Source organism: Pararge aegeria, chromosome 14 (genome assembly GCF_905163445.1).
Source record: "Pararge aegeria chromosome 14, ilParAegt1.1, whole genome shotgun sequence".
Lineage (NCBI taxonomy): Eukaryota > Metazoa > Arthropoda > Insecta > Lepidoptera > Nymphalidae > Pararge > Pararge aegeria.
The window spans coordinates 9768491-9790058 of record NC_053193.1 but is presented as its reverse complement, the minus strand read 5'-3'; the positions used below and the strand labels follow the sequence as shown (position 1 = coordinate 9790058).

General features: G+C 33.7%; 2 protein-coding genes across 3 annotated transcripts; one reads left to right on the top strand and one right to left on the bottom strand.

Annotated features, from left to right (window-relative positions):
- Window positions 1–60: 60 nt before the first annotated feature.
- Window positions 61–3159, top strand: LOC120629393 (DCN1-like protein 3). Its single transcript, XM_039898327.1, has 3 exons — window positions 61–372; window positions 449–667; window positions 1508–3159. Exons 2-3 carry the CDS (start codon window positions 592–594, stop codon window positions 2422–2424), a joined length of 993 nt encoding a protein of 330 aa, XP_039754261.1. The 5' UTR covers window positions 61–372; window positions 449–591; the 3' UTR covers window positions 2425–3159.
- A 3937-nt stretch (window positions 3160–7096) lies between these two features.
- Window positions 7097–21053, bottom strand: LOC120629091 (eukaryotic peptide chain release factor GTP-binding subunit ERF3A). 2 transcript variants are annotated; one of them, XM_039897850.1, is made up of 12 exons: window positions 20565–21053; window positions 19790–20016; window positions 18285–18390; window positions 17353–17499; window positions 17092–17237; window positions 16353–16507; window positions 15762–15879; window positions 14451–14654; window positions 14051–14209; window positions 13650–13754; window positions 13127–13295; window positions 7097–10164 (listed from the first exon to the last, which is right to left on the bottom strand). In XM_039897850.1, the coding sequence occupies exons 1-12, from the start codon at window positions 20800–20802 to the stop codon at window positions 10121–10123; spliced, it is 1818 nt and encodes a 605-aa protein (XP_039753784.1). In that variant the 5' UTR covers window positions 20803–21053; the 3' UTR covers window positions 7097–10120. The 2 variants fall into 2 exon arrangements, with proteins under 2 accessions (XP_039753784.1, XP_039753785.1); XM_039897851.1 differs by lacking the exon at window positions 20565–21053 and adding an exon at window positions 20136–20220.
- Window positions 21054–21568: the final 515 nt, after the last annotated feature.

Sequence of the window (21568 nt, the reverse complement as noted above, 5' to 3'; positions counted from 1 at the left end):
ATCAATTGCCGTAGTTACGATACGCACTATTTGACGTTCATTTTGTCTCACTCATATTTCAAGCTAACACGTTTTTTTTACAGATAGCCATGTTAATAATTAATACCTGTGGTTCTAATCATCAATCTGTGATATATTCTGTGTTATGACATTTCCAACAATTCCAAAAAAAAATATATAAAAATTGCTTTTATTTAGTACCATCTATCTTTGTTTTTAACTTAATTAATATTGCCATGAAGTTATCTTTTAATTAAATTTTCTAGAAAAAATTCTGCTAAGCTATAGATATTTGTTATTATGCATAATAAGGATCGTTTGATGCAAAATCCCTGGATTTTCACCTGACCCTTATCGTATCTAAAGAGGATGGTTAGTGTTTTTATGCTCCGGTTTCTTGTATTTAGTTATTAGGCATTGCGATCAATTTAATAATCCTTGATTTCAGGTTTGCATGGAAAGGTACAACATAAAAAAGAAACAGATTTTTTGTCATTATGTTGTATAGCACATTTCATGAAGGATTAAGCATTGTTATTAATGAACTAAAAGAAGCTTTTATGGTTGGGAAGATTCTATTCGTTTTATCAAATGGGCCATTGTCTTAGCTGCTTCAGAAACCAAACAAGTGCTGATGTGGTCACATCAACTAACAGGAAAAAAGATGGTAAGCTGAAGTAAAACTATACTCACACTTACACAGTGTGCTTATTGTTTAAACATTATATTGTATATTTACATAGCAGTTTTAAGAATGTCTTATATAGGTTTGAAATAATTAATTATATGAAATATTAATAGAAATTTCCATAGCGGTGACATACAAGTCATTAGGACTTCAGCCTTCCTTCTAGTTAGAGCAAAGTTTGATCATTGATGAATTGGAAGTAAGTGTATTCTAATGAGTTTAATATCACAATTATTGGTGATCCTCCATGCCTGAGAGTTCTCTGTTATGTTCTCAAAAGTGTGAAGTCTACCAATTTGGACTAGGCCAGTGTGATTGACAAAAGTCTAATTCACCCCTTTCTCATTCTGTGAGGAGACTTGATAAAGATGATGATGATAATGAACATAATAGAATATCTTATATATTGTAATAAAAAAAACTTGCTGTCCATGTGAGCACTGCTGTGTATGAACCTTGTCTTACTAGCAGTGTAAAGGTTGTTGTATTAACTCTAGATAGTGTTTTAAAGTTGGTAGTTGGTTAGTATATCAGAAAAATGATTAAACTATCTATGTACGTATGCATGTAAAAACTATATATCATCAAGATATATTATAATAGTTGTTCCATAAATACCATTCTACAACCCATTCCTTTTGTAAAACCAAAGGGAGGAAGAGATTGCTTTAATGATATGCCCACTTTTGTATGCCTGAATAAATAGTTAAAGTTTGTAAGTGTTGTTTTTTAGTTTTGTATTTTATATTATGTGTGCAAATTATTTACTGCAAGTTAAAAATAATTCTTGAGAATATAATTTTTTTGGTATACTTTCAGAGGTGACAGATGTAGTCACCACTAATCAAGTGCCTATTGTCATGACTTCTGAATATCCTCAAGCTGAACCACTTTTGCACAACAATGAAAATAGCATAACCTGCTATAGAAATAGTAATAACTTATCAAATGCTAATGTTTTAAACTCCTTGAATGAACACTGCTCAGGAGATACAAATGCTACACAGAAAATGCATGTAAATAATGAGAAAATTCCTAAATCCTTCTATCAAAAGCTACCATCCATTCCTCGGAGTATGTCTTCACTAGCCTCTAGTGAATCTCGTGCATCAGAATCAAGAATTAATCAGTTGTATGACCATTACAAAGACAATCTGGAAGAGGCTATACTTGCTGAGGGCATTGAAAACCTTTGTAATGATTTACATTTGAATCCAGATGATTTTAAAGTGTTAGTGCTTGCATGGAAATTGAATGCTAGTCAAATGTGTAGATTCACAAAAGAAGAGTTTGTCCAAGGGCTAAAAAACATGAAAACGGATTCTATAAAAAGTATACAGCAAAAACTAAATGATATAACAGGTGAACTCACAAGAGATTCAGAAGAATTCAAAGATTTGTATAGATTTACTTTTAAGTTTGGTTTGGATGTTAGCATAGGTCAGAGAATACTTCCGGCGGACATTGCTATTGTACTTTGGCGTCTAGTCTTTACAAACGATGAACCTGCTATATTAGATAGATGGCTAAGCTATCTTGAGAGTAATCCTCATGTTAGGGGAATTCCCAAAGATACTTGGTATATGTTTCTAAACTTTTGTGAATTTGTGGGAGACGATCTTAGCAGCTATGATGACACAGAAGCATGGCCTAGCTTATTTGATGACTTTGTTGAATATGAGAATGATCAGATGAACCAAAATGTAACAAAAAATGAAATCAAAGTTCAGGATTAGATTCCTGCAATTGCCAAATTGTAACTACTTTAGGTACTTAACAAATTGAGACTGATAATCTGTTAATGATTGCTTAGGTCATATAATAATTAAGGAATTTAATATGACTTGATTAATTAAAAAGTGAATAAACAAATATACATTTCGAGGGAGATTCAAAATGGGTTCAATGTAAATATTATGTTACTACATTTTTATTAAATGAGTATATGTGAGACCATGTACCTATATAAGCTTTAGTCTTATGATATAATGACATTCCAGCAATGGAATTAGCAAAAATTTGTATATATATTTTGTCTTCTAACCGGCCCCATACACTCTAGGGCATTGAAATCTTACTGCACATCATGTAATATATTTTGTGACACACAAGTAGATACCTACTGTCAATTTAAGCCCGAAATTTTGGTTAAGAGTGATAAAGAGACTTAGGGGCCTGGTTGCTTAAAAGCTGAATATTTTTAGCAGCTGTGTACAAACTTACATAAGTCTTCTTGAATGCTAGTTTACTTTATTTAATGCCTCATATTATGCATAATAGTTATAAATAAACAAAAATATTTTTTCTATAGCCAAGCACTTGGAAATTGATTTATTAGGTGTACATATTGTATTTTAACATTTACACTGCAAAAAAAAGATTTGATCAAAAATTAAATACCTACATAAAATATAATGCTTTGCATTCTCATGAAAAGTGACAAGACTGTAATTGTATTATAAATGTTAGTACTAGAAAAGAGGCACAAAGCCAAATGCAATGAAATCGTACGATTATGTATAGAGTAGTAACCATTGAAAATTAACTCGATTGCTCAGGCCACAAAGCTTTGTAATAAAAGGACAAAAATAAGATATTTTAAAACAAAATGTATTTTAATTGAAGTAATTCGTAAGAAACACACCAAGAGCAGGAATATTTATAGTTTAAATTATCTAAATATTATTATTAATAAAACTTTTTATCCATAGCATATACTCAGATTGTGATAATTGATTCGTCTGCCTGGTATCTCAACCTAAAATAATATATTAAGTTAAGGATAGTGGTTTTTGTACTGCAGTCTGTCAGAACCCTAATGTAAAGGTATTGTTCCCCTGTTAAACAGACCTTACATAGGGCCCTTTTCCTGTCATGCGGATTTCTACATACGTTCGGATCTGGTCCGCATGCGTATCCTATCATTTCATATACATACCTTTTTCCTATCACACAGCCTTATAGCTACATCATGCTGGACGCAGATTATAACAGGCACTCTATCATACGCACGCGGACCAGATCAGTATGCGGGCAGAAATCCGCATGAAGGGCCCTTACATACCATGCTACTGTTATACGAATTTGTGATCAGTTTAATCGCGTGGCTTGCCCCATCATGTGAGTTCAGGAAAATCTCCTGCCCCAACTCTAATTTAAACATTATTTATATGAGCAGCTTGGCACATCCCTTGCGTTTTATAGGAATACAGAACTCAACCGACCATACCAACATTGGTGATGTGAGCCATCTTTAGACTCTTATTACGATAATCATCGTATCAATAAACCTGATTGTTAATTATTAATCACTAACACCTCCTTACCTAATTATAGTTAGTAATCAATTGTAAGTGATAACGAATGTATACCCTGGACAGTGCCGATTTGCTATGGCTTAAGAGGAACAGAGGAAAGGTAACGGCAACAGCGGTCTAGTCCCTGCATTGACAACTACATCGTCGGCGGAAAAAGTGTGCCTTATTTAGTGTCCAATACTCAGGATACTACGTCAGTGACGCGCGTGTCTGAACTGTCGGAAACCTGTGTTTATGATCTTTTAGAAGAAGTTTGACCACATTATAATTATTATTTTTGTCCCCTTGCGTCCATAAAGGCCAACCAGGCCAGGTATATGCTTATAACAATTGAACTAGTTCGAACAGAAGCTTAGCTTAGCTAAGAGTATCGTAGGAAAATTAACGAATTATGGTAGTCACAATTGAATGAAGAAGATACAGAATCCTCATTCAGCCATTATTATATGCAGTGCATCGTGTCCAAAAACAGTGACAACGCCCCGCGCACGCCTCTCTTCAAACCGGCCGAAGATTGTTAGGACACACATTTTTTCCCATTTTCCAATTTTATGGTGAACGCTTAGAACATAAGAGGTAAAGTAATTATTGTCAACTGCTAAATGGTATGAAGTGACTTTGTTCGAGTGTACACTGTTTCTGTATGTTCTTAATTCTGTGGTACTCACTCAAAAAAAAGTTGCAACTTTTGTGTAACTTCCATTCGTAATCATCTACCTAATAATAAAATAAAATACCCAAGACGGTTATTCCTTAAAGTTACATCAATGAGAAAACTATTACCAGATGGCGTCCGGAATAGACGTGTAACCGAATTACGAAATAAATCTGAATGATGCATAAGCATACTTCGTGAGGAATTACAATGTAAAAATATTAAATCAAAAGAAACATGTTTAGTTATGACAACCCTATTGTAGACAAAAGACTAACACGTGCATAGTATCTACGATTCGAGACGCTGATTTTAATTATGCATGTAATGTTATGGCTGTATCTGATTTCTTTCAGTAAAAATTGACAGTGGTTTACTCAAAAACTTTTAGATTTTCTGTTTTACAGATAAGTATCAGAGACAGCACATAATGTACCTCTAAAGCTAGTGACGTATTATTTCAGTTTTCATTTACGTTGTATACCTGCCGAATTTAGCTTTTTGTCCAAAATTTCAGTGCCTCAAGAGCAGTTTTTCAACAGGCCTCAGACCAAACAAAATTTTAGTTACTGAGCGCTGAATATTTCTACTTTATCGATAGTTGTAAGGGTCCTAAGATGGTACCTCACAATAAAACGGGCCCCGCACCGATAAATGCATCTTTGGTCGACCGGCAACGTGGACAGAGTTTAAACGGGTCGCCGAAATCAAGGGCCCAAGACCGTGGACTTGGGAACTCCCTAAACGACATATTTCCAACACTGGTCGTCAATCAGATGGTACCTCTAAAAGTAGGTTCTTTCGTATATCACACATACGTACATACGTACATACTTATAATGTCTTAGTTGGTAACTAACCAAAACTTTGGACCATAGCACACTACAGGCAAGGTAGTTCCCATTTTTCCAGAGGAACATTGAAGTTCCCGACCAAACTGACTTTTTGCGTTTCAAAACTTCCGATGTTTACTTCAAGATTATAGTTTTTTTACAACTATATGAACAATGGTTAATAAAGATTTTTTACCAAACAGGCCATCTCAACAAAATATAATGGAGGATTTGGTTTCTTTAAAATTTCCTATCGTAATAGGAACAAGTAATTAACTTCGGGTCAGCGCTCAAAAACCTCCGAACTAAAAGGGTATTAAAACGCAAACGCAGTCTTCATTTGTTCGACTAACAGATTACACGTACAAAATGGCATACTGCATGGTAAAAACATGCAAAAATTACTCAACGTAAGTATGAACATTTTGCTACAAAGTAGTGGAGTAGCTTATTGTACATAAAAAAATTATTGTGATTTTTTTAGTTCTACTATTTTGTTTTTCTATTTGTATAGCTAGGTATGTTGAATTTATTTCAGTTTGCCTCGAGATCCTATAAGTTGCTTACTATGAAAAGCATTGTAGCTCGATTGCGACGAGAATAATATTTTGATCCGACAAAATGCCACCGTATTTGCTAAATACCGTTTGAGCCTGTGTTTATAATTTTGTAGTAAATTGATCAGTGGTATAAAATGTGTCATTGGAACATATAATTATATGTTGTAAATATGAGATTTAAAAGATGGGTTGCTCTGGAGTTTCCTGCGCAACTTCTTCTCAAAAACATCTTACAAAGTTTTAGAAGATAAAAAATACAACAGTAATACAGGCAACTTCGTCCGTCGGTTGTATCGTTTTAGAAAAAATACGTAGGGCATATGAAATTAGATTTTTGCCAGTGAATTTCCTGTCAAAATCAGTCCAGCTGTTTTAGAGATTTGCTGGAACAAGCAGACAGACAGAAACATTTTAAAAATGACTTTGTTCTTACAAGTACTGTTTATAATACTTTCATACACATTTAGTAAAAATCAGTTATAAATAACAAACAGGTCTATATAATATTCGATTTTCCCCAAGGAAATTTCAAAAGGCTGACAAAACAGATTTATGTAAATTGATGTAATTTTTTCATAAAGTTAGTACATAACATTTTTCAAGATTCTAGATTAATATTTATTTATTTACATAGGCTAAAAACAAAATAATAGCTACTCCATTGCTCCTAATTATTTGACTGTTCGCTCGAAAGGGTCGAAGCTGCGTAAGGTGATTTTACAGAACTCCCAGTCGAAGCTGCTATGGGTGATAGATTGTTGCAAGCAAAAATTATCAGCAATGTTAAGATGATATATGATTCAAATTGAAATGTTTTAAATATCTATACATGTTAAGGTTACCTCGGGCCAAATTTTTTGTAAATTTTGCATGAGACGATTTCCAGTGGGGTTCCATTGGAAATTGTCTCATAATTTTTCAACAAACGAAAAATATATTCATTTTGTTCGGTGAAAAATAGAACAAAAAGAAATTGCCCAGAACAGGCAGGCCAGAAACGAAACGGCCCGCGTGAACGAGGCATAAAAGAACAAAAACTGGAGTTATAATAAAATTTTCTTTTATTTTAAACAAAATAATATACTTGCAGACAACCGAAAAGCTGTCGTTCGGCAAAGAGGGGCGCGAGACGGACGCGGCCCCCGCGCGGAAACATAAAGGCACTACCGACACGGGTTCTGAATCCGCGTCCTACTCCCTCACTACAAGCATCGTCGATAAATAATCTATAGCAAGAGGTGAACCGAGACGGGGGACTACGTTCGTCTCACGTTTTATCCACTGATATACACAAAATATTGACAGTAACATGTTTTCGCCTCGGTCGTAAAAAACTGATTATACTAATAAGCAGGTATTTATTTATTCATACTCCATTATTGCGACATAGGCTGAGTCGATGTAATTTATTTTCCATATACATGCCGTATGGCCTGCTTGATGTAGGTGTACTTCGTGTACTCAAAACTCTAATAAAATAAGGTTTAAAACGATGCAATCACATCAATCGGCTAATGTGACATGAGCTCAAGACTCTAATTGAAACTATTGGATGTGTACGCCGCAATAGAAACACTTTGATAGAGCTTTGCCCGTGTCTTGGTCGTTAATCACAGCAATAAATTATTATCTATTACCATAATTTTATAAAAATATTGCAAGTAATATTATCAATTAAAATACATAATTGTTAGTTTGGATTTACATGAATGTTCTTCATTAAAACTTTGATGTTAATATTTATAGCAAATTATATGAAATAAAACAATGTTGGATTAAAAATATGGGGCCAGTAATATAATTACTAATAATTCATAATATGTGAAAATATATGTTTCACTATAATATTATCAGGATGATCATAGCAACATGCCACTTTATTGAGCACAGCTCATGTTGTCAAATTATTATTATAGCGAGGTAATAAATATGATAAGGCGTTTATGTTTACTGACTGTGTAAGGCTATGAGATGATCATCCTAACAACAATACATGAGAGCTTCATCCACCTTACCATCTTATTAGTATCAGGGGTCTGATTCGGTACATTTGACGACATTTGCTATCCAAACACAACCTTTGACCGTCCATCCCACACCATCGCGGCTGTCAACATGATCGCTTTGGTACGTGATAGAATGGCAACTGTCATAAAAGGTACAGTATAACCCCGAAAGGAATTTAATGTTTCATAGTGCTCTTATCACGCTCACCCCATTTCAGTTGCATTATATTGCCCGATTTAATATTTTGGTGCCCTTCTACATAGAGGTAAAACTTCGTTATAAACATTGCATTTTGTAATCACTCTTACATCAGTATAATACTTTAAATCGTATTATTTGTACATAAAAAACATCCGAACGTTGTTCAATGTTTTATAGACTTTTTTGTGTTTAGGAGCACCATTAAATAAACATCATTTTCCATTATTAACTTCCTCGAAAATCATGGCACCAATTCACTATCAAATTCCACCTTTCAATGCTAAAGGTTATATTACATGATAATGTGCAAATGTACAAAAATATTATTTTATATGTAAAGCATTGTTGTGGAGTTGTGCAGTGACATGAAATAAGAGCACCTAGAACATCTACCATTGACATTCAGACACAATATTATAATATATTTTTTACAAATAAATAAAATTTATATTTTGTAGAGTGAGGAAAAGAATTATCTATGCGATAGCAACGCTCAACTTCTGTTATAGGGTGTCTCGCTTTAAATTAAGTATCACTTTTTCTAAACAAACATATTATATATTTATTTTTTATAAAAAAAAATTAAACAAATAAATAATACTAAACAGTTTATGTTGTTCAAAACATAACTATTTATTTTAAAGTTTACACAATATCAAGTGCAAAGGATCAACAAATCACATTGCTTTAATTTATATAACATATCAATTTAATGAGTAGTTGTACAAACTTTACAAGTCCATAACACGACTTGAGTTTAGAACAAACATTTCAGACAGTACTAGGTATTGCAGTATGTTACTACAATAATATAACACATATGACAGTATTCAACGTTGCTAGCGTAACTTGTTTCTATACTTAATTTTAAAGAGAAAGCACTAAATTATTGCATTAGTCTTAAGAGAAGTTTGTGAAAGATTCCTATGAATGAAATACATAAAAAAGAAATTGTTCCTGTAAGCCACAGTATTCAGGTATATCAAACCAAGACCTCATGATTCTGGCATCATAGTCGTCAAACGCCTGAGTAACTATATGTAAATGAATCCACACTGGGATATCAATTACGATTATCAAATCAAGCAAGCAATATTAATTTTATTTATACTTTAAACAGACAAAACCATTATTAGCATTGATTCATCTAGCTATCCTCAGACATGTTCACTATGGCTCAGTCTGATTCTTCCCAGTGGATAAAAAGTAAATACATACCCTCTTATTTCTAAACCAATATATTGATTACTTTCGGGTTATGCAAACAGTAACTGTTAAGTAAATTTGGTCCAGACCCATCAGCTTTCAGTCTATTGTGGGTGACATCAAGAATTGGTCGCTAAGCAGCGACGTAAATCATCAGGAGAGCCAATGTCCAGGCCCGTAAACATGTTGCTACTGTCGAGTAAAATTAGCTTTAGTACAATTTTTGTACTAAAGCTAATTTTACCAGACGGATTACGGAACACTTACGGGCCTAGACAATGAGGGCCATATGATTATATACAAATTCTGGTACACGAGCCTTCAGTCTATTTTTGCCTATAGTCAAAAGCTATAGCAAATTATGATATATTTCATTCATAATAAATCTTTCCAAGGTCTCTTACTCAAAGTTGTTTGCTGTAAATGTGTGATTTTGCACAATGGCAGTGGCTGTAAATAACACAGCTGTAATAAAACAGTAAATATTCCATGAGGACTAGCTTCTCTATAATTCAACAAACACCGACGATGAAGCAACACACTCGAGCTCTCACATAAGATCCCAAAATTCAGAATTACATACATGCATTCTCTGATGATACAAGTTTTGGAAAGGCCTATCCTAACTAATTTATGAGTCAATAGTGCCAAATTTACTCAATTACTTTCAGGACTTTGCCGATCGCGATAGTTTTATCTGTAATGAGAAAAATATATAATATTAGTAAAGTTAGAGGATCTGCCTTGCAGTTCCCACTTCCCACTGCTGGACATAGGTCTCCTCTATCATAGGTTTGTATATGTGCCGATTTAAGCTTTGATAATAAACAGCTTTTGGTAGTCAAGTTTTACCTTGTATCCATACCATTAAATAAAACAAAGATTGCTTAAAAAATACGCGGTGACAGCCGTGACATGAACTGTCTCACTGGAAATCGAATGGAATAGTGTTTAGGACTATTAAGGTAGTAGATAGTATGAAAAACGATAATACACATATTACCCGTTCAAACACATACACATGAATGTAATTGCTTGACATTACAATAAGTATGAGATTGTATATATATTTTCATACGATGTAGTAGGAAGGTAGGTAGTTTAGACGGTTATAACACATATAACAATTAGAAGACCGTGCTTCACTTTTGTTACTTGTTAAATGTGCAATTATAACTAAAGTCGTATTTTTAATTAGACGAAGCCAACTGAGAGTAGCTAATGTCACTTTGTAAAATAATGTTGCCATATTTAAAGTAATAGTGATGCGTTATGTTTTCTCTCAATCAGATGAATGAACAATGTGTGTAAATAGTTAATCATTTCAAAACTATAAAAGACTATTATTTCTATTTTATAATAAAATTGTACAAAAGTGCTCTGATATAAGTTACTAACTACAACCAGTTTTTTGTCGGCTTCTTACAAAACGCGGCGCGGCGACTAGTGCCAACACCGGTCAACGCCGCGCGCGTCGTTTGCCATTTTGTTTGTAATTCGGCTTCCAACCTCTGGTCTGAGAGCACGAATGCGCTCACGTTGTTTAGTTATTGTTTTTGTTAAGTTTTTCGTTACGTGGTGTTTGTGGTAATTGTTGTGTTTATTTGTTGCTGTATTGATTCGTACAAACGATATGGATCCTCAACCAAGCACGTCAAGCCAAAGCTTGTCTCCAAGAAAGAAGAGACCACGGATTGCTTTAAGCGTTACCGAAAAAGTTATGATACAAAACGTCTACAAACACGTATTTGAGGAGAAAGCTGCTTCACTATTACCTATTGAGACTCCCAAAAAAAAAGAATGTGTTTCGAAAACAGCTAACATTTTGGGAATTTGTGTGACCTCAGTTTAGTGTATTAAGAGAATATAAAGAAAATGAACAATTTAAGTCTCCCAAGAAACGTGGACCGAAACACAGTTTCAAAGATAAATTAGACGATTTTACTTTTGCCGCTATAAGGCGAAAAGTACATCATTTTTTTTATGCAAATGAGCCACCTACCATTACAAAGGTAACTGAAACTTTATTCCTTCTATTGCATTATATTCTGTGCCCACGATGATGTTCTTTGTTAAACCTCAGTATTAGATTGTGTAGACTTACTTATGTAAAAACTTTTTTAATTATTACTTTACAGATTCCTAAGGATGTCAATAAAGACCCAGTATCGAAGGGAAGGAAGGTTTATTTATTACGAAGATGAAACCTGGATCAACGAAGGTAATTACAATTTTCTGTTTTCTTTACATTAAATTGTACTTTCAATAATGAATTGATATTTTTCATTGGTCATGCATCGAAGAAAGCATGGATTGACCAGACAGTGTTATCGTCCCGCCAGGCCTTCCTAGATGGCTTGACCACTGGATTAAAACAGCCTTCAGGAAAGGGCAAACGATTCATTATCGGCCATATAGGCGGGGAAGAAGGATTCGTAGAAGACGTCTTATTAATATTTGAAGCCAAAAAAAAATAACGAAGATTATCATCAAGAGATGAATGCCGATTTCTTTGAGAAGTCGTTTATGAGTCTTGCCAAAACTGAAACCAAATTCCGTAGTAGTGATGGATAATGCCCCATATCACTCCAGGAAACTAGAATCGTTGCCTACAATGTCTTGGACTAAACCTAAAATAAGAGAGTGGCTAACGAACAAAAATATTTCATTCGAAGCAACAATGGTTAAAGCTACTCTTATAGACATTGTACGGCAGCACAAACTGGAACATTGCGATAAGTATGTTGTGGACGAGATGGCAGCGCAGCATGGGATAATTGTTTTACGTCTGCTCAAGTACCACTGTGAGCTCAATCCCATTGAGTTGGTATGGGCGCAGGCTAAAGGATATGTTGCAAGAAATAACAAAACTTTCAAAATGGCAGAAGTAAAAAAACTTTTTACAGAAGGACTTCAACATATCACACCTGAAAAATGGAGTAGCTGCGTGTCTCATATAATTAAAGAAGAAGATAAAATGTATGGTCTCGACCACATGATCAACCATGTTTCAGACAGACTTATAATTAATGTCACCGAAAGCGAAGTGATGATTTTTTATCTGATGATGAATAAAAACAAATTATGTATTAAGCGATGTTTTGCTATTTCCATTGCCTACCTATAATTGTTATATTTTATACATCCATAGTTTCAACTACATGCTGTATTGAAAATAGGACATTCTTACAACTTTCCTCGCAATGTTTTCCTTAATTTTCAAAACACTCTGTATTCAGTATAGGTAGATACTATAGGAACATAGTCGTCGAAAACTCGTTGGTATGTACAAAGCACGATTAAAATTCGAACCCCGTAACCGATATCGGCAGTTCGGCACACTAACTATTCACTAATCAATCGAGGACATTTTATTCATTCAGAAGTTTGTTCAATGATTCACTTTGTCACAACACTATTTTTATTTCATCATAAACTGACAACACAGTAAACGTCAGTTGACTTCGTTTAATTAAAAATACGACTATAAGGAGTGCTGACAACTCCTACAATAGTATTGCAATGGCTTTATTGACAAGCTCCATTAATGACATTGATATTCATAATAAAACTAACAGCTACAATTCATAGTTATAAAATCCTATATGAGGTTTTGTAATGTCAGATATAGGCAACAAAAAACAAAGTAATATACTCACTTTCATCTCTTAATGTGAACCTGCCCATTTGAGCGAACTTCTTGAAAGGTTCAAGGCAGATAATTCCTGCACACTCTATCCTCATTATGGCTACCTGATCTTGCTTCACAAACCGCGGTCGCGTTTTAGATTTATCTCCAGTCTTCTTGTCTACCAAACAGATTAATGCCTGCAAAAATAAATAAACATTCCTTTTGTAACAACAGTTACAATGTGAATCCTAATTAGGCCAGTCGGAATGACAAATAACAGAGGCTACCGCGCAGCGTTAAGGTACAATCTCGTTTGAACGATTAATTATTAGGTCATTAAAATGTGTACATGTACGTCAGTATCCAAGAAGTACAAAAATAGCCAACAAGCTATTCTATACATGAACCCATACATGACTTATTTGATTGCTTGCTTGGAGATGTATTTCTTTTAAAGTTTCGCTCAAGAGAATGTGAAAAACTGGTCTGTGTCCTATATTGTTAAATATTATGAAAATAATAGTTGCTTATACAGATAAAAATAAAATTACCTTTACAGTAACTTCTTCTGCCGCACAATGTATGTGCATAACAGCAGAGTATCCGGCACAAATAATGGACTTATGCTCCAATATAACAACTTGAGCATCAAATACCTGGAAAAATGTTTACTTTAAGATCATACAAGTTTTATTATTTTGAAATTACCTTGTTTTGTTTATTTGTTTGTTTGTTTGTTTGTACAAAAACTAGTAACAACTAATTTAGTTAACAATTAGATTGATATATAGATACTATGTAATTTATTACACAAACACATTTAATTTAAAGAAGCATTGCAAAGGCGGACTTTTTGCTAAAGCAATCTCTTCTTAGACAACCCTTGGGGAAAGTAAATCTAAAGACAAATGGTAGGGGATAATTTTAATAATTACGAGAAGCATGTCCTTACCCTGCCAGTTGTGATTGGGTCACCCGTGTCGCAAAGTACGAAACCAGGGGAAACATCCTCTTCTTCAATTCCTTTGAGTTTCACTTTCACATTCTCGCCAGGACCGATAGAAGTCACTTCAATATCGTCCGACCATAGCTGATCTACAGTCACTTGGACCTTTAATTGAGAAATAATATAATTAAAAACAATAGAAAACAAACCCCCTGACCGAAACGGAAACGCTGCCATCATTTGCAGACTGCAAAACACCACTAACACCGGAAATTAATATATGATTATTCAAATCAATCCTTATTTTGTTATATCTTTTCCTACTCTACCCTGTCGAGGCAGACCAGCGTAACAGTTTTTGTTGTTGCAGATAGGATAGATAAGTATTTAAAATATGAATACTTACTCGATTAGGCATAAGAAATAAGGTGCTGCCTTTGCGCGTAGTTCCGGCCTCCACCTTGCCCATGAGCACAGTGCCCATGTCCTTGTATTTGTCCACGACGGGCATTATGAATGGCCCGTCCATCTTGCGGTTGAGCGACGGCATCTCATCGATTAGTTGAATAAAGGATGAACCACGGTACCAGGGACAGATTTCTTCAGTTACCTAAATCAAATTATTATATTACTAATAAAACACTTTTCAACTGGATTTATTACAAATTTTTTCATAACATTTATATGCCAGGCACATGAATATTTAGGTTATAACAGAAGATCTTGGAACTTAAAAAAAGGTATGCGGAATCATTCTTGGTTTTGTCCCACATATTCAAACACATATATAGAAATGAAACATTGTTTAAAAATGTCTGCTCCCAGCAAAACCTAAGCTCAAAAGAAGGCGCTGGCGCAGCCAAGATTACACAACATGTAACTACTTCATCTGACATGGACGCTGCCATACCACGACAGCACTGCAAAATTTTTTATATTGGTAATTCTCGGAATTCTGGGCGAAGGACCTCGGACCATCATGAGACCTAACCCAATCCAGAAGCCTGAGTTATCACCCTTATCGCCGCAAACTCGAAGGTGTTCGAATAGCTGTTGCGCCATTAGGTTTCCTGTCAGAGCACATCACACTGCAACTGTTAAGGGTACTGCCCAGTCTCATTATCTCTAAATATGAATGAGAGTGCAATTAGAGTATTCCCATGATAAGAAGAGTCTTATGCCTTTGATAGTGTTACGCATCCAGGTCTGCTGCTAAAGCCTTCAAGATCCTCGGATATAGCGAGTCCTATCCTCTTTCCTAGACAAGTGCCAGTTCCAGGTTATAATCAAAGGTTAAATTTTTCAAGACAAGCTAGCAGCCGGTTGGGGTCCGCAGGGCAGCCGTACGTCTCCTATGTTATACTCATAGTATAAGGCGACGGTCACGGCCTCTTCAGAAATCACGCTTTCCTTTGACGCCAATGACATTGCACCGCACCAAAGCAGATATATTTTATCGAAAAATAAAATTGTATTAATTTATTTAATTTAAATACTAATATGTTTATCCTTAACGCCTCCTTGAGTCTTAAACTATGACGACCTACGTCATAGTTTGAGACTCGGGTATTCGTTTTGTATTGTTTGAAACATCATGAAACAAATTTAAATATTTGAAACACAAAATTACCATTACAAAGTAATTAAAAGCTAATCATAACATTTATTAGTATTTTTATTACCTTTTTTAGTTAATAGATTAAATACATTAACTTACTCTTTCCAATAAACCTTGTCCAGTTTGTCCAGATACAGGCAAGAAAGATAAGTCTTTAGCTGGATTGAAACCCAGTTTTTTAAGGTATGGAAGGATTTTATCTCTGCATTCATTATATCTGAAAGAAGTTTCAATATTATTATCAAGTAATTTTGTACTTAATGAATAAATTTAAAATTTTGTACTTAAGCAATTTTGTGCTCCCTAGAATGTTTGATGAAAACACCAGAAACAAATATATAAAGAATAAATAATAATGGTAAGTTTGAAAAAATAGAGTCTACATTAAGTCCATATTTTATCCAAGTCTATATTTTATCCATACCAGAAAATTTTTCAAACAAAATACAATTGTTTTTAATTCCTACATTTTAGGTCACCAGAAAGTAAATAATATATAAAATGAGAAAATAGATATTACAGTCTGTATCCCAAGACATTTATACAAAAAGCGTAAGTAGGAAGAAGGATGAATAAAAAAGTAATGGTAAATAAGGGTTTTCCATGATTAGAACCAAGGAACCCAAATAACAAAATGTTAAAGCATTGTACCAAATAATTCCTTCAAAACATTATTCTTGGTTTCATTACCTCTTTTCATCCCAATTGACTGTGGGGTCATCCATTTTGTTAACAAGTGCAACTAAATGCTTTACGCCGGCAGTCTTTGCTAACATTGCATGCTCTCGGGTTTGTCCACCTCTATCGAATCCCGTTTCAAATTCACCTTTTCTTGCAGATATTACCTGCAATTATTCATATGAAATATTTTTATATCATACTTAAAGGCAACATCTGCATGAGGAAGCAGAAAAATTCTGTATGAGGAAAAATGAACTCTGTGTTTATAACAGTAGATTTTTACGATATCTAGACTGCTGCATGGAGATTGCCTTTATCAATCATCAAGAAGCATTGAATTTGATGACATGGCTAGTTTATCGCAGCAACATTGCTTGTGAAGGTGCAGCCTTAAATATCTTCAATAACCAAAATGTATTCAAGAGATTTTAACGTGCAGTCGTAATAAAAGACTAGAGCTCCAGAGAATATTTAGAGAACCTATAGGAACCGCGCATTTTCCGAAGGAGGAGAGTGGCATAAAGTATTATTTGCAAAAAATGCAATTCTGTTACAAGACAAACAAACCAATAAACACACTTTTACATAAATAATTATAAGCGATTTTATAAGACACTTCTTAATTATTGATAGTGATTGATAGCATTGTCAACAATTATCAACAAAAAAGTTTAATTATCAAATATTTACAGTCTGATTAGCCACTAAAAATCTTTAAAATATTTTGAAATGAAAATGTTTCACTTACGAGTACAGCTAAATCGGCCTGCGCCGCGCCACCAATCATATTAGGTACAAAACTCTTGTGCCCAGGAGCATCAAGTATAGTGAAATGCTTCTTATCAGTCTCAAAGTATGCCCTGCCAACTTCCACAGTTTTTCCCTTGTCCCGTTCTGTGTAAATTAAAGTATAAATGAACATCATACAAGAAAGTAGTATATGATCTTATCAAATTGATAACAAAACTTAATATGCATATTATAAGAATAAATATGTATTTATTCTTACCTTCTTGATTTGTGTCAAGAGCCCATGAAAGGTACCATGATTCCCTTGATTTCTCTCTTGCCTCTCGTTCATATTTCTCTAAAGTTCTTTTATCAACCATTCCCGTTAGTGACATAATTTGGCCACCAATTGTCGATTTTCCAGCATCTAAAAAATATATTTTAATTGAGTTTTAAGTGAATGAGTATAATGCTCATTTTAACAATACATACATAAACAATACACTTGAAACATAAAAGTAATTAACTACAGTGAACTAGCTTGAAATATTTACATACCATTGCATGTCTATCATTTCCCACAAGAATTAATTATGGTCTGAGCTAAGCATGGCTGGGTAGAGCTAGTATTTTATATAAACTAAGAGGAAGTAAATAAAACATATTATTTTACATAGTAATTGAATGAAATAAATTTTAGATTCATCAATATATCTATATAATATAATAGTAACAATCTTCTGATAACTGTGCCGTTCAGTGACAAATTTAAGCATTGATGAGGATGATGATTATTAAGTTCAAACAAACTAAAAAAACACGCTTGGTATAAAAAACTAAACTAATTTCTTTCTTTAAGTTTAGTCATAATAGCGTTTTTTTTTTAGTTTTTCTCGATCTATTATTTTTATTAGAGCAAAATTAATCGGTAACCCATCCACCATTAAAGAGATAAAATATATTTTTTTTTATTCAGTGTGCCCGTCTCTCGAAATGCAAGTTCTAATTATTATTTAAAACAGGCCATTAAAAAGTAATAGCTAACGCCCTCTACCATCTAGTAGTTAATGTTTTCTGTGGAATTTGTTAGGTACGCGAACGCCATAGGTTTTTTACATTTGGGTCTAGATGGCGCTGTAGTAATTAGTAAAAAATCTTATTTTTTATATAAAGCGTGTAAAAAGAAAATACTTATTGATATCTCTTACTTACCAACATGACCAATGAATACAACATTTACATGTTCTTTCTTGCTGCGAGTATCTTCTACCCTAACAGGTTTCTTCTTAGGGATTTTCTTCGCTATTTCTCCATCCTCCTGGATTTAAATTGACATATTAATGTGTTTACCATAACTTTGCAATATTTTTTTCTAATTATATAGATAAGACTATTTTTTGTTATATACATTAGATAGAAACACAGAAGCTAGTTCATCATATTATTTTTTAGTCTAATTCTGCATATAATATAATCTGATTTATATGCAGAATTAGACTGAAAAATACTGTGTATCAATATTTTTTTTTTTGCCTTGTCTTGGTGAAACTTTGATTATATATAGACCTTACTAATAAAAAGCAGCATAACAGGTAAATATTTAATAGTTTCACACAAATGTCTGTCTTTGCTAACATCATAATTTAATACTTTAAAAGGGGAAGACAAAACAATGAATGAAGAGCAGAGGCCACACTGCTGATTCAGCGCCCTAAGCGGCGTTCATAGTTTCATCGTATGAGTGACCAATCACAAGCCCTCAAATAAGACTCAAAATTTAAAACAGCTAATCATGCAGGTGAAACACCGCGGTTTTGCCTTGCCCTAACTGTATATCTTGATTTCCATTGCCGTCACCCAGTTAATCTGTCCAAAGTCTACAAATCAATGGTTAAAAAGTATTGTATAGAGGTGCAAGTAACAGAGGTGCAGACATTTGTTAAATTTTTTTTAGGACTGGTGATTTTTGAATATGGCTTAAGAGTTATTTTAGATCAGATAGGTTTAAGGGGCTTTTGATTTTTGGCAATACAAATATCTTGCTGTATAACATTTCTTACAAAAGGGGAATTTATTTAAACCAGAAGTGTGCCTTGAGATAATGATGTATAATTTTTTAATCTTATTTCATAGGAATACCATGATCAAATTAAATAGTTATCATGTGGCATACAAGTTAGCTTGTGGTATACTTTTATGAAGGATCCTTCATGTAAGTATATATTTTTTTTGTTTGAGCAGTATTTTGTGTTCAATTAGAATCCCATGTATTAGTATGTTTCAAGGCAAACTTTACACAGATATGTGAACTGAAAAATTTTTGCTGAGTAGTTAAACACGGAACACATATTTTTCATGTTTGGCAGTTTATCATAGTCATTGATTAAAGAACTTTTAAAGCTAAAGTTAAGCACAATGTTGCTAGTCCAATGAGTTGGCACAAAACAAATGATAATGTAGTTTCACTATAATAGTATTTTTAATCTCCACACAGATATTGTTAGCATAGCTTGATATTCTTTGCATTTCTCACTTTTGATTGGTTTATACCTCTACTGCTTTTAATATAATTAATGCTATCAAGTCATAAGTACATAGCATTGCAGAAAATTAAGTAGAGCTTTTTTGTAAATAAAATCAGTATTACAAGCATAATTTCATGAGTCATTTGGACTAAGCAAGTATTATAGTAGATATTAAAATGAAGTTGGTCATACCTGTGCATCTGTTTCTTCTGCTTCTTCCTCAGCATCATTACCCTCTTCTGGAGTAAGTAGGGCATCATCAGCTTCAGCCTCCCAGCTGTCTGCTGTAGGGGAAGCATCAGAAGGGACAGCCAGTGAAGCATCTTCCTCAGCAGCTGGCGGCTCGGGAGGCGGTTCTTCCACTCGAGGTGATGCAGATGCTGCTCTACCATCAGCACTTTCACCACCATCACCACATCCTTCAAACCCAATCAATTTATTACTGTTCATTTTCTAGTCTAGAAAATAAAAGTTACAAGATCTAGTAAGCAAAATTAAATTTAACACAGCATTTCTGATAAAATATAATAAACATTACCTATCATATTGAACTCCCTAAATTACTTGAATGGAACCGAATTAATTTAATTTAATTTTTAGTAATTATCAGTAAATGAATTAATTATTTTTTCAATATGTAGCACTATCTCAAACAAATAAAATAGCTACACCACAATTTATGGAAAAACCGTATCCACGTACTTATTAAAACAAAAATAGAAACGAATAAACTATTGAGAGAGAAAGTTGGCTCTGAATATCTAAAGTACACGCCGCGTGTCACGACATAACCCGTTAGAACTGGATTCCGGAAAAAAAAGACAGCAAATTATTTCACAGACTACAATACGGACTTAAAATAAGTGACGTGTACGTTTTTATTGAGTGTTTTAGCTAAAATATTATTTAGTGACTGGTCTCAACAGAAAATGCCTAAGATAACGAATAACATTGACAAGAGACTTACCGTTTAACACGGGACTCTCTGTAGAGTTAGAAGATCCGCTTTCAGATTTTTGTGGCGAAGTAGGGGAATCGTCACTGTCATTACCTTGTGAAGACATACAAAAAGAAGGCACGAATTCCACAGCATTTACATTCAACGTGGAAAATTTTGTGGACATATCATCGGGATCTTTTGCACCTTGTTCACCTATAACGTCCGCTTGACTTTCCCATGAGTCTGGAGCACCGTTATTGGACATTATTAAAAAACCAGACAATGTAAAACTAATAAATAAGTCTTGCTTTTTAGTTATTTTTATAATTATTCGCGTTCTTTTCTCGATAGATCCGCGTGTGTCTTTATCTTCCACCGGAAGTTCATGGCAATTTGCCAAATATATAATGTTAACTTATTTTTTTAATACTGACTTAAAAGGCTTTTTAAGGAAGAAGAAATAGACTACCAGGCATTAAAATACAATATCTTGATTTATTACTTATAATATAAAGGATTTTGTACACTAAAAGAGTTTTGAAAATTAATGGAAATACCTATGACTTGTGACTTCCTGATAAGTTATTGCCAACTTATTGCCCTACTAATACCAAAGTAAAAAAATTGGGATTTTGATGCAGATCGAGTAATAGGATCCCAAGACTTCAAAATGATTTTCCACGTGATATTGTACCCATCATAGGCCTTTTTTGGTAATACTTTGATGGCTAGGGTCATAGGTCTGTTTGTGTTCTCATTCTCATAGAATCTTTAGGTTAGGCGCTAGTTTTTGTTCTGAGGTACGTTTATAAAATATAATCAATCTTCATACTATTGCGATACAAATGTAGGGATGAAACTTAAATAATAACAATACTATATGCAAATATTTAGGAAAATATGGTGCAAGTAAGCCATAAAATAATGTTCGAGTTTTAAGTATAGCTTTATCTCTTTTTGTCTCGAAAAACATAACCTTAAGAGTGAACGGGAGGACTGTTAATATATTTTAGTCCATGATCTTTATGTGC